Raw genomic sequence first — 14,904 nt, forward strand, 5'->3', positions numbered from 1 at the left:
AAAATTGAATTTTTGACCCCTTCTAGCTCGAGTCACGGGTATGAGGGGCTTATTTTTTTTAATCGACAGTTCAGGCTTAGCTATAACATACTAAAATTTGGGATCGATCGATGCCATAAGGGCTAAGTTATTTAGAAAACAAATTTTGGCGGTGTTCCAAAATGGCGGAATGGGTGGTGGGGACATCATCAATTTCTAGCGGCCCAACGACATTTAATCTTTGCCGAAAACCGGCATGTGGAATCGTGGACGGCGCGGCCACAAAAGTCGATTTTAACGCATATGATATTCTTTATCTACTAGTGTCAAAACGTATAAATCCAAAATTTGAGCCCGATCTGACGAGGTCGGCTTTCGCCTTGGACCACAAAAGCTGAGATTGTAAAGAATCTCAGCTAAAAATACAAAGTTTTACGAACATTTTACTGGGTTATACGATTTATGAACAGAAACATTAATGAAAAATTTTACGAAATATTTTTTTTGTGTACATATAAATTTGAAATAGTTACGCTAATGTAAAACGGACATTGTATTCTTGAGGCAAAACCGGCGTGATAATCAAGGATCACTGGAACAGCGTTGTTCTAGAAGTGTTTTGTAATTGAGTAGTCAAAAAAGAACATATCCGATCCGATACTGCCTCGTCTTTCCTGGTCGAAGCTATACATGTTCAAAGAGATGCAAAACTTGTCTAATTCAAGTAACAAGTATAACTTACAACTTAAGCCGTCTCTTGGTTTAAGAAGTAAGTGTTTCTATAGCATTACTTAGAAGGGTTAATTTACCTTAATCGAAGCAGAAGTACAAATTTTCGAATTTGACTTTGGGTAGGTGGGTAGCAAATTTTAGACAATAAATACATTTCGTCAGAGAACCATATTTGAGTATTATTTGGGTTTCAGATTGAAAGTTTAACCTTGTCCTCAAATATACAAAACTTCAAATTATTTAGGGTAAATGTCCTAATTCAAAACCGTTTCCAGACGCTTTAACTTTGACAGAAGGTTCAACACATTAAGTTCAATTTTTTTTCTGAAGAGAATTACATAAATTTGCTCCTTGACTCTTCTGGAATGTTACTGTTCAGTGAAAATTCTTTAGATATAATTTGAAAACTTCTTAAATACAAGAAAAATACGCGAGCGTAAAATGCTTCTATTGGAAACATATTAATCCAAATGGAGGCAAGGGAAAGTTTCTAATTGGAGACAAACAATGTAAGTGAAACCGCGATGAAAGGCTTCCAAACCTCGTTGAGTTGCTCCTGAATACAGGATTTGTACTTATTCCTGGTCTTTTCTTCTATTCTATCTAAAACAATAAGAAAACCTCTCCAAAAAATCATATTTCCGCGGTTTCCTATTAAAGCATTTGCAGACACTTCAGAAAATCACTTTTTGTTCACGAAATAGGTAATTATTTTATTTCAAAACTTCACGTATCGTTAACAATAAAGATTAGCACTTAATTTAACTAAAATTAGCCAGAAATGTGACATTAAATGTTAAACAAAATGAATAAACAACAGTCAGTTTATTGTGTTTTTCATTGGAAAACATGGTCGATCGATGAAAAATTCGATGGTGAAAAGGTACACTTTTACTTGTTCTGAGAAATTAACAAATTAAAATTTGTGAATATGAATGTGTTTTCGCTTTATTTGGAGCAAAATTACCTAAATAATGAAACTGTGGTATAGAAAATATATAAATATAATAATTTAGTACTGAATTGATCATGAAAACAGTGACGTTTCCATTTGGAGTAGCGAAAAATTTCCATTTGGAGCAGGTTTTGAATTAGCTTAATTTACCCTACTGAATTTTAAATTTTTGCTCAATTTTAAATTTATTTTTTTGCTCATTGTATCAACAATCTAGGTGAAGAAAGAGCCCTTCAAGAATATTGCTTTTTATGGATATATTGAAGTGAATCCTGACTAATCCTTAGGTCTAGTAACCGAATTAGTGTCAAAAAAAAATTAAAAGATAAAACTGCCCGATCTGAAACCTAGATTTGTTATTAAAGTCCTTACAATTAAAAGAGCTCTTACTACAGATAGTGTAATATTTTTCAGTATTACATTTCCGTGGGATATTCAATCTTTTACTGAATAAAGTTGTTTTATTTTAAAGGAATAGAATTTATGTGATTTTGGTATATTGTACCTATAAACACGAATGCCACTTGTTGATCAATCAATTGATTCATGATATACGCTATCCATCTCTGTTTCAAGACACGCTGATTTCATTTTATTTATTTTTTTTGTACTTTATGTTATGTATGTCTATTATATTGAAAGCTACACAAAATATGACACAAAATTCAACAAAAGCGACGAAAATCGCCGAATTATCTGATAATTTGCTTAAAAGATTCAGCTTTAATATATACAAAAAAAAATCAATTGGAATTACGCTACTTTGCTGCAAAATCATTCATTTGGATCATTTTATTTGGTCTTTTGGATGTTGTAATTTCATTTAAGAAATTTTTGACTTTTTTACAGCTTAATCTTCCTGCATTGTCATCTGACGTGTCACGAGATGAACTGCATGGGATGAGTCTTGGTGGTGATTCCAGTTCCGGTGGTGCTGCATCTCCTCTAACAGCAAGATCTCTGCGTCTTGAGCGCGTAGCTCAAGCCTTGGCTCACAGTCAAGAGGAATTGAGAAGGTAAGTCCTCCTAATATTTTGAATATATATATATATTTTAAATTACAACATTAAAAAAATTAACACATTGCAATTTTATGTGAAAATTTTAACCACTTTTAATGCACACAATTAATGCTAACACAAGACGTTCAATGGGGCTATCGTCTGGAGGTTTTCCTGGACAGAATAATATAAGGTTAAAGAAGAAGACTAGAAAAATTGAAAATTTGCAATATAGAAATTTATATACAAAATCACCAAATGTGCTTACAACAACAACAACAAACAAGTCCACAAAAATTCATAGTGTTCATTGGGCTGCAAAAGATGTACGTGATGATGCTAAAAATGCACGTCCAAGTTGTCTTTTGCGCTACCGCAATCGTATAAATATGCACAAAATTCGTACGGAAAAGTTATCAAGGTGCCTGGATCGGGTTGGATTGAAGCATAGCATTCCAATTGTGTCCAATATGCCAATGATTAATATAAATTCCTCCATCATTCTCATGACACATTCACCCTTTGCCCTAAGTGATCGTCGTTTTGGCATTCTTCATCATTCTTCACCATCGGCATCGTACATTTAAATTTTGCCACATTCTCGATGTCAAATATACAAATTGAAATGATCACGCAAATGTTATACTGACAATTTCTTTTTTGTGGACTTGTGTGAATTTGCTTACAGAATTGTTTATTGTTGTGTTATGTGAAGGAAATGTTTAGTCTTTTAATTCATTTCTCAATAATTTTCGTCTGTAAATTTTACTAATTTTTAAATTTAGAAAAATGTCGCATGAAAAGTAATATTTTTTGTGTTCCATAAATTCATTTATTATACACATTTTTATGTAAATGCAGTGACTTTTAGAATAATTTTATATTGGTGAAAAAAAAAGATTTCATTGGATATTTCAAAGACATACGATTTAGGGTAAAATTGGGAGAGGCGGACACATAAGAAAGAGCGCTACTTCATATTTTTTTAAGCTGAAACTTCTTTTAATAGTCCGCCTTTTGGTGTGTCCGACTTTTTGCAAATTACCGTACTATAGGATAACTGTACGAAATTTGGGATAGCTTGTAATTTGGGACATTTGTTATGTTTCTCAAAATTCTATAAATTTTTAGTTTTTTGATTTTATAAATACGATGCCTATTACGTGGACAAAATCTTGGAGGATTTTCAGAAGGCCAAGAAACTGCAAGAAACTTTGTGTCCGATATTACCCACAAACTCCATAAAGCAATGTTTATGGATTCAGAAAGTTATACACGGCGATGATCTTTATACTGTATTTTCCTTTATTGTCTCATACAACGTTTCGGAGGCAGATTTCCTCCTCTCTCAATGAGGTACCGAAAATTCTGGACGAAATAACATAATTTTTGTTATCACAAATTACACTACAAATGTCTCCAGTAACTTTTCCATTCTAATGTTTCTTGAGTAGACATAAGAGGTTCAAATAGAGCCTAGATGTCTGCAGCCCACAGATTGCACCAGGCTCCCTTTACAATCTAACTCTTCCATTTTCCATTCGCTTTCTCACCAGATGTGAATTTCGACCAGATGTATAATTTCCTGAGTCTATATTTTACCGATTTGGTTAAATTTGGATTTTTTGAAAAGGCATTGAAACTAGCTGCGTCGGTCTTTATCGGTAGTGAATCGGTTAGTACCGATAATTGAATTATTTTTTTTTTGGAAATAAGATTTTACTTGATCTTATGTTTGTTTCCGAGCTAGAGATCAAACGGTAAGAGATATTGACTTCCAGTCTTCGATAATCTCCTCATAAATAAACATTATCTTGATCGGTCTTTTTTCCTTTTTTCCCTGACCCCTTGCAACCCCTCCAAAACCATGTTTTTTCGGTTTTTCTCATAATTGGCCTAAGCTTTTTCAATGATTTTCGAATATGTTCTAGAAGTAGTCCAGACAAACATTTCGTCCAAAACATACCTAGGTCCAGAAAATTCCCCATTTTGAAATATTGAACGTTTCGTCCAAATATATTTACCTATGACCGGGAAATTTTTCACTTTGAATTATTAAAGGTCAAACGTCAATTACTTTACAGGGCAAGATTTTTTAACCGATTTGGTTGAATTTGGATTTTTTAGAAAAGTGTTGGGATTTTTTGTCCAGTTATATCTGTCTCAATCGGTAATGAATTGATCAAGTAATTGTAATTGATTTATTTTTCTCGAATATAAGGGATATTTGCGCGTTTACTAATTACAAGAACATTCTAAAATGCGTATTTCTTAGCCAGTATAGTTTAGAATTGTTTTCCGATTTTGTGAATAAATTTAAACGTCAATAAACCGATATACACCCAAAAAAACATGCATAACAATAATTCAAGGATAGCTCTATCTCGCATTTTTTGCTTATTTCTAAATCTTTTAAGGATTATTTTACAGAAAATAAGGAGAATATACTAATATAAGATTTGAAAAAAACACTTCTAAAAAGAAAAGTGACATAAAATTCATTTTTTATTAAAATTATAATGCTTCTAACACTTAACAATAATGCTTACATGCAATCTGTTCTGACTGAGATACAGCTCCCCTAGTAATGACAGAACTGGAAATTTCGCCCTTTTTGTTTCAAATCTTACCATCATATTTATTTATTTTCAATTTCCTGATGTCGATGAAATATTTTTTTTCAATATTCAGAGATAAATATCGCAAACCGTATGGCAAAAATAAAAAACAAAATGTATATATTATTTCGTCGCTTGCATCTACCGTTGTCGTATCAGCATTTGTTTTGTGTCTGCATTTGGTACAAGCTAAGATACAGATGTCACCTTGCTTGAAATGTTGACGTTGACACAAAAAAAATACAGATACGACAATGGTCGCTGCAACCAACGATTTGTTGAATTTTATACTTTTCAAAAATCACTATTAATCGTGTCCGAGTTTCTAACATTTTCCGACTTTTTGAAATCTTGTTCAACATTTTAAATGATGCTACTATTTAGGATTTTGTTTAATGAAAAGTTTTCGAGATGAAATCGAGATTGGACCATAAGCTGACGGCAACTCTATTTTAAGTCAATTTGAAGTATAATAATTTATTTGAAGTTTAGAGTAGTTTGAAGTTACACTGTTTATTCGTTTGTCCGCGTGATCCGGCTGTCTCCAGGTCAAACGGTTAGAGATAAAGACCATGGGGAAACCCCCATATGTCGATCTAAGGACCATTAATATGTTGTTCATTTCCATCTCCCCTCTGCTTCCCTTCAAAACCATGTTTTTGGTCATTGCTCGAAAACGCATTGTACACTTCTTCTTTTCATTTTTGACTATGTTTTTGAGGTTGCCTAGGCGGAGATTTCGTCATTAAACGAAAATCCCGGTAATCAATCCTAATAACGGTTTTTTATAAAAAGGTTAATAAGAGAGCGTATTTTTCAACCGAATGGAATATTTATGCTAATTGGAAAGGTCTTGAAATTTATCACAAGACTGAACTGGCTTCAATCGGTTCTGAACCGGTAATAAAACGATTATAAATCGATAACTAATTTTTATCTTTTGAGTGATTTTTGAATCGTTTAAAATCGGTTTTGTACCGATAAACGGTAAATGATGTGAAAGTACTTTTCAGATATAGTATCAAAGTTCAATTCGACTCTTTCGAAAAGCATGGAACCCTTTGCCCCTCATTTTACAATACATTACTCAACCTAGCTGCAAATCTAATTTGTAATCGAGCGGTTATTATAGGTTTAATAGAATAAATCGGTTTTGTTTAATTTGAATCCGTATTAAATGATTTTAAAAGAATCAGTTATATCATTATTTTTTATGAATTCTGATCTCTCAACATAACTTTTTCTACTTATTGATTTAGCAAACTATCATACATTATAGCTCTAATTTTCATTTGTGGTGTTATGCATAATTACCAAATTGCATAGTGTATCTTGTAGTAAACTATTCAACATGCTTTTATTGATTAGTTTTGTGTGAAAATTGTTGTGAATCAAGCCGGTTCAGATATAATTAATTTAAATATGTACTCAAACATCTATTTATATAAAGTGCAAAGTCCCAAAAATGAATTCAGCATGTTTTCCACAAATGTTTGTCGAATAATTTTATTGATAGTACTCTTGAGTGCAATGTTCTGAAAGTCACTGCATCCTGAAGATTTTTTTACGTTATATACTTCTTTTTTTTGTACAAAATAAAGTGTATTAATTTTGCATGAACTTATTGCATGTTTCTTTTTAATTTTGGTTGAGGGTTTTTTTTATCTTTACTATTATATTGGTCAATTATACAACAGTGTTTTGTTGAAAATATTGACAAAGTAAATTAAACCAAATTTCCCGTCCTTTTTTCTTTCGTTTGTTGATTTATTAAAAAAAAATCAGTAGAGTGGGAACGTCAAATTTTGGTCCCTCACCACTCAGTTCGAGGCATGGAAGTCAAGAATCTTTGAGACACTTTAGCACGATGGGCTCCATGAGTATGCTGCAAACACCAACATCGAGCTCAAGAGACGCTGTGGCGGCAGCACAGAAAAAGAAAGGCATCAAATCGAGCCTTGGACGATTTTTCAGCAAGAAGGAAAAGGTACAATTTCTCTCTCTCATATTTATTTTTCTTTTCTGATGAAGTTGGAGAGGATTGTTTTATTTTATATTTTGTTTACTCTATTTTCCTTGTCGTTTAGGTGAAAGGTGTAAAAGATGCAATGCCTGATGGTTCTACCAGTATGATGTCTATGAGTGGATTATCTGTAGCTATGAGTGACATTGATTCCAACTATGATGTAATGAGCATATCTGGAGGAAAAATTGTTGGAAAATCTTCAACAGTGGATTATGGGAGACAGAAGAAAAAGTAAGAAAAACATTATCAAATATATCGCTCATGTAAAATTACAGGGGCACAAGTAAATTTTTGCAATTTTCGAAATATTAATTAATTAATTTCTTGGCATATTTTTTCTTTCTTTTCCAAATCTAATATTTTCTAAATGGGCCAGTACAGTCGAATTATTGATTTTCAACGTCAAAACAATCTCTTAAATTGCAATTCATTTTCCCATTATTATATTCAATTCAATTCAATTTATTTAGAATAAATAGGACAGTATGTCCTCTATACAAAAGTTAGCCCTAAACATTATGATTGTAATGTTGGACTTGAGGAATGAGTGGAAGCCACATGATTCAAGATAAGCCCCCTCTTTCGCTCCCTAGGAAGGGAATTCCAAAGAATGACACCTTGCACAAAGAAAGAATTGCGAAAATTGCGACTCCCTGAACTGGGCACACGGAGACACGATTATACTACGAATACGTATACGAATTATAGTATACGAATTATACTCACAATTATTAGCGTTATCAATGTTTGAGACCGACCAAAATGGAGTGGACCTGTTGAAGACAAATCCAAATTTCGAATTTTTTTTAATCATTTTAATTGTCTTGAATAGACAATTTCAATAGCATAGGGTAAGTGTACCAAACTCCGGCCAGCTTACAATTCCGGCCACATTTTTTGTTCCTCAAATTTCCATGAATTTTTAGTTTTTGCATATTCTAGAGATTATACAATGCAAAAAATATCGATTTGGCGTGCAAGATGATCTAAAAACGCATTGGAAGAATTTCGAAAGGGCAAGAATCTATGAGAATGAAGGTGGTCGGAATAGGCCGCCAATGCTATGTCTACATTTTTATTCATTTTTAATTGTATTAAGAATGATTTTAGAGAAAATAGAGATGATAAAGTGTCTACAAGGCTTCAAGCAACACTCGTTAAGAAGAAGGAATAAAAAGTTCAATTTGTGTTAAAAGTATTACATTTCAATCTTGGTGCTTTGGCGCTTGCATGCAACTATGCCAAAATTTGGCACACTTACCCTACTTTAAAACATTTTGAAGAAATGACACAAAAGATAAACCTGGCGGTGGCTCTTCGTATCGTTGACCTCTTTTCCGGGCTTTGGGATTACCACCACATGAGCTTTTCGCCACTAACTCGGTATTTTACGATGATATAAGCAAAGACGTGCTGAACAGCTAGGGTAAAGTGTATAATTTGGAATTAGTTTTACAAGTTGGACAATTCGCCGGTACAAGTTGGACATGGCTTTTTTCTTGATAAATACAGTACAAAATTTGTTTTAAAGCACAAGGAACCAAATTATAAAATTAAAGCATTAAAAATATACAAATAAAAATGAAGTACTAAATTTATCAAGACAAAAAGCCCTGTCCAAATTGTACCATTGTCCAACTTGTACCACTGTCCAACTTATACCACTTTACCCTACTCATCTATTTCTTGGTCTGTACGCATCTTTTTTTTTCATTTCTCCTGTTTTTATATGACATGTGTAAGCGAGAGTGAAAAAGAGAATGCTTCTCAGTAGGCTAAACAAAGACACCAGTATTTTTCCGCAAATATATAGATATAGATTTTAATGCATTTTATTTTCAATAAATTATTGTGAATAAACGAATTAAGATAGAAAATTCAAACTAAAAGGAAATGAAAGAATATTAAATTCAGTCACTTTTACGCATAGTAATTGGCGCATAAAATCTTCTATTTAAGTGGGAGAATTATAAGAAGATCGAAAAAACATAGAGAAAGGCACAATTTTGGGGGCACTTTTTCAATTGTTTTTTTTAAATATACTTTATTTTCATCGTAGGTTCTTGATATGTTCACAAGGGTTATAGAGAATGAAATTACGCATCATTTTAACTTTAACTTTCATTTTTAACTTTCTTTTCTCTGTGGCCATGCGAAATAGCAAGGATGACGAAATTCCAAGTACAGTAGACTCTCTCTCAATCGGGCATAAGGGGCAAAATGTCATCCAAATTATCGAGAGATTTGGGCATCAAAATCATTGTAAATTCCACAAAAAAACGCTCAAATATAAAGAATCACGATAAAAAAAGAGGAACTACAGCGAATTTGAACAAATTTGCTTTAAAATCAAACGTGAAAATTGTCAATAAAATTTTGCAGCCGATTTAAAAAGAGCCGATTGAGCGAGAGTTTACTGTATTCCAAATTGTAAATTGTTCCAAATTGCCCCATTTTATCCTAATGCTCAAATAAACAGAATAAAAAAATTATTGCTTCTGGCTTAGTAGAGATAATAGACTGCAAAGAATTCAATCTTACATTTTGACGGTTCTATTCCATAATGTGCTACCTGTGCTATCTCAGAATGACAAGTTTATTAAGAGAGCCATTTGAAGTAGGAAAATTCTAGAAAAATTGAATATTTCCTTACCTAGATGTCGGAAACCGTAGATTATTAGGATAAATGTCCTAATTCAAAACCATTTCCAGACGCTTTAACTTTGACAGAAGATTCAACACATTAAGTTCATATTTTTTTCTGAAGAGAATTACATAAATTTGCTCCTTGACTTTTCTAGAATGTTACTGTTTAGTGAAATTTTTTTAGATATAATTTGAAAACTTCTTAAATACAAGAAAAATACGCGAGCGTAAAATGCTTCTATTGGAAACAAATTAATCCAAATGTAAACAAGGGAAAGTTTCTAATTGGAGACAAACAGTGTAAGTGAAACCGCGACGAAAGGCTTTCAAAATCTTGTAGAGTTGCTCCTGAGTGCAGGATTTGTACTTATTCGTGGCCTTTTCTCCTTTCCCATCTAAAACAATAAGAAAATCTTTCCAAAAAAACATATTTTCGGGGTTTTCTATTGAAGCGTTTGCAATAAAGATTAGCACTTAATTTAACTAAAATTAGCCAGAAATATGACATAAATGTTAAACAAAACGAATGAACAACAGTCACCTTATTGTGTTTTTCATTGGAAAACATGATCGATCTATGAAAAATTCGATGGTGAAAAGGTACACTTTTAATTTTTCTGAGACATTAACAAATTAAAATTTGTGAATATGAATGTATTTTCGCTTTATTTGGAGCAAAATTAACTAAATAATGAAACTGTGGTATAGAAAATATATAAATATAATAATTTACTAATGTATTTATCGTGAAAACAATGACGTTTCCATTTGGAGTAGCGAAAAAATTCCATTTAGAGCAGGTTTTGAATTAGCTTAATTTGCCCTATCTGCTGAAAATTTGTCCAAAGTCAGTTAGGTCTCTGTGATGCAAAAGGAGCGTTATAATAACAAATGCTGTGCAGAATTTGTAAACATGTAATCCTGTCTTGTGTCACATTTTTCACGCATATAGTAGTATAATATAAAATTTTATGATGTTTGAGATGTCAACGGCTGTGGAATAGAGAACTCCATTGATTTTTCCATTTTCTCAAATATCTTTTCAATCTCCAAGTGATTTTTATGACTGTTCGCATAGAGTTTTTCCTCAATAACATTGGAAGGAAACTGGGTGATATTGCAGCTGAAAGCCAAAACAAACTGAAATTATTCTGATTTCTGCAATATAAACAATTTATTTTGATTTTCTCAGTAAATTTTCTCACATTTTTTTTGTTGCCAAAGGAAAAAGTAAAATAAAATAAAAATAAAAGACTTTTTTCATCCGGATGAGAATATTGGTGATAAGTGAGCAATTTGTGTGCTTATTGCAGAGAACATGACTATCGTCACGATCTTCTGGGAGAGGCAATGAAGGCTGGAACACCGTTTGCTTTGTGGAATGGACCAACAATTGTGGCATGGCTGGAACTGTGGGTTGGTATGCCAGCATGGTATGTGGCCGCATGTCGGGCAAATGTGAAATCAGGCGCCATCATGAGTGCACTGAGTGACACGGAAATCCAGAGGGAAATAGGTATTTATCATCCAAAAACCACCATGAAAATGGTGAAAGAAAATAAGATGTTTGTTGGGGAACTTGTATATAAAATGTCTAATGAAATTGTACAATGTGTGTATTCTCCACTTGAAGGCATCAGCAATCCACTTCATAGGCTAAAATTGCGACTTGCAATTCAAGAGATGGTCTCACTAACATCACCGTCAGCACCGCAAACAACACGCACAACATTGGCCTTTGGTGAGTATTGACCGTGACAAATTTCTTTACTTTTTACACCTTTTATGGACAACAACAAAAAATTGATACGTAATATCATTGAAGGGACACAATTTCACAGAATATTGAAAAGTTATTATTTACCAAATGCTAATATTTTGAATTAAAGATAAATATTAGAATTCAAGAATGCATATTGAAATACTGGCAGCTGTAAATATCTTAAATTAATGAGTTTTTTTGTGTAACTGAATAGTTTTGATTAATGTTTTGGTATGATAATTATTATTAGTATTAGAAGTAAACTTTGTCAGTAAATAATTCAGAAAAAAATTGCATTTTTACGTTGTAAAACAGCGAAATATTCCTACAAAAAAGATAACCAAGAAGTTCTGAAGCATCTTGATGGTGCAGGAAAAGGTTTTCAAAACAATTTCTGATTAATATTTTATCATGACCTATCAAATTTTAATATTTTCCTGATCAAAATAGCATATTACGAGGTAGAGTTTTTCTACTCTGTGTGATCTTATGCAAAACGCATTGTATATCGTTCACTGAGAAAAAACGGGGGTGCGAATAACTTTTTTTTCCTCGTAACTTTAACACTTTTTAGGTGTAAAAATATATTAACATTTTTTAATGTTAATTTTACACTTTTTTAAGGGTAAAATTAACATGGAAAATGGTAACTTTAACCCCTAATACACCTTAAAAGCATAATATTTACACCGATTTCGGATCAATACTGCAGGGTAAAATAAACATTTCCGGAATGTTATTTTAAAATAACATTCCGGAAATGCTAATTTTACCCTGCATTATTGATCCGAAATCGGTTGAAATATTACCCTTTTTAGGTGTATTAGGGGTTAAAGTTACCCTTTTTCATGTTAATTTTACACTGAAAATGGTGTAAAATTAACATTAAAAAATGTTGATATATTTTTACACCTAAAAAGTGTTAAATTTACGAGGAAAAAAAGTTAATCGCACCCTCTTTTTTTCTCAGTGAAGGTGGTATAGATCTTGCGGTCTGCCAGTTAACCTTAGGCAAGACCGCACTAACCATTTTCACGAGAAAAACGAAACTGGAAGGATTCAGAGCACCCAAGTTATTTGGACAGGAACTTGTCCTTTTCAAGAAAGTTAAATACCTTGGTAATTTTACTTGATCAAATTGTAGCAAAATATGCTACTAACCCAAACCGGACCATGCTGAGTTGTCCTCTATCACCAGCCTCCCGGAGTGGAGCCCCCATTGCCCATTCCCGGGTAGCCACGAATCGATTCGCATGCTCCTTCGGGATAGTCCATCGGACGCTCTCCACTTCATCTATCGTGGATATACAGTAGACTCTCTCAAATTCCGGCATTTGGGACCAAAATGTCACCCGAATTAGAGAGAAATTCGGGAACAAATTTTTTGAAACGCAACGATTTTTTGTTCATCTGCATACACATATTGAGTTTACATGGTTTACATACTCATTATATTGTAAATTTCATGAAAATCCCTTAATAATACAAAATCACATCAAAACTAAGACAAACCTTGGCAAATTTAAGGATATTTGCTTCATTCGATATAATCATATTTAAACTTGAAAAATGTCAACAAGCAGAATTGTTGTTCGATTTTAACTGCCGTCCGAATTAAAAAGTAGCCCTATCTTAAAAGAGCCGAATTAGCGAGAGTCTACTGTATTATTCTCTGAAGTTAGCCATTATAGCACCCCTCAGAGTCACTACTCCAACTGAACATTGATTGTTACCTTTCGCTTAGAAGAGTTAAGACGGGCTTTCTCCCTCAAACTCTTCTAGGCACAACAGTACTACTACAAAATGTCCTGGAGAGGTTATCTATTCAGATGTTGATGGCTTTTCGGCAAGACATGGGGTCTTTGCCGAAAATCATGTTATGGATATACAAAGCCATAGTTAAACCGGTAATATCTTATGGACCTGTGATATGGTTGCCAAGAGTCGAATTTAATAACTCGGCACGGACACCACAGTGGCTCCAAAGAATGGTCTGTCTTGCGATAACAGAGACCCTAAGGATATCTTATGAACCTGTGATATGGTTGCCAAGAGTCGAATTTAATAACTCGGCACGGACACCACAGTGGCTCCAAAGAATGGCCTGTCTTGCGATAACAGAAACCCTAAGGATAACCGCTGCCCTGAAGATCACGTTAAGCTTGTCGCCAGTAAAACTTTTTCATAAATTCCTCAACTGGAAATTAAAAGGTTGATTATCACTCAGCAAGCCACACAAGAATACTCGATAAGCCTGTTCCCAGACATTCAGACTTTCTGGAAAGATAAAGCGTGTCCACGATAAGATTGTTCCCAAGAATAATGCTTTAAAATGAAGTCTACATAATATTCACCTTTTGTTCACCTTTTTCTCCAAATCTCGATCTCCAATACCCCGATTTATTTCCACATCCAGGATTCTGGGCGGTGGTATTACTGTCGAGGAATTGAAGAATCACCCTCCGGACGGTTTGGCGTGAGGTATTTGTGAGTTTTTCAAGGTCTGCATAATGGATTCCAGGACTTTTTAGATACTTGTACACAATCAGTTCCCTTCTCTTTTCCATTATTATTATCGATGCCTATCGAAATTTTTTACTATCACCATTGAATTTGGCATGCCCAAATTAGGTAATATGCAAAGTTTCATTAATGAACTCGATAATGAGTCCGAGAACCTCCCTTGTAAGTCCTACCACTTCTACAAGTCAATATGAACTTTTCTTTTTAAAATTAATTTAATTACCAACATAGTAAAATATTGACAGTATAAGCGGTGTAAAAGTCAATCATTTATGAAAAGGAATTTTGACGATGAGAATGTAAAAATCCGGGCAGCGTTTTCTTAGTACAGCAAAATACTCAAAATTTGAACTTCATAAAAAAAACATAGAAGAATGTATCGGAATTTTCTGAAAGTCCAGCTGATATCGTTCATCGAGGTTCAGCCTCGTGAAAACGTGATAACCTACAAAAAAAAGTTCGTAAAAGTTGTCACTTTCTCACAAACATTGTTCTTAACATGATCACTTAAAGAGCATATCTTTGTTTTTTTACCAATATTTTCGTAAAATTGTTGTTTCGTAAATGTTCGTAAAATTTTGTCATTTATTCGTAAAGTTTTGTCAGACAAACAAAAATGTACGAAGAAATGTTTGTAAAGGAACAAAAATGCTCGTCCAGTG

The 14,904-nt window shown here is 33.1% G+C and overlaps 1 protein-coding gene across 6 annotated transcripts in view; it reads left to right on the plus strand.

Annotated features, from left to right (window-relative positions):
* Window positions 1–14,904, plus strand: part of LOC129802470 (liprin-alpha-1) — a 67,841-nt gene that overhangs the window by 46,609 nt on the left and 6,328 nt on the right. For 2 of the 6 annotated variants that reach the window (XM_055848333.1, XM_055848334.1), the window contains exons 9-14: window positions 2,516–2,682; window positions 2,810–2,860; window positions 7,074–7,272; window positions 7,373–7,542; window positions 11,271–11,473; window positions 11,591–11,698. In XM_055848333.1, coding sequence (XP_055704308.1) covers window positions 2,516–2,682; window positions 2,810–2,860; window positions 7,074–7,272; window positions 7,373–7,542; window positions 11,271–11,473; window positions 11,591–11,698 — 898 coding nt within the window. Of the gene's footprint in view, window positions 1–2,515; window positions 2,683–2,809; window positions 2,861–7,070; window positions 7,273–7,372; window positions 7,543–11,270; window positions 11,474–11,590; window positions 11,699–14,904 lie in introns of all 6 variants that reach the window. The other 4 variants (XM_055848335.1, XM_055848337.1, XM_055848336.1 and 1 more) reach the window with 2 other exon arrangements.

Source organism: Phlebotomus papatasi, chromosome 2 (assembly GCF_024763615.1).
Source record: "Phlebotomus papatasi isolate M1 chromosome 2, Ppap_2.1, whole genome shotgun sequence".
Classification (NCBI taxonomy): domain Eukaryota; kingdom Metazoa; phylum Arthropoda; class Insecta; order Diptera; family Psychodidae; genus Phlebotomus; species Phlebotomus papatasi.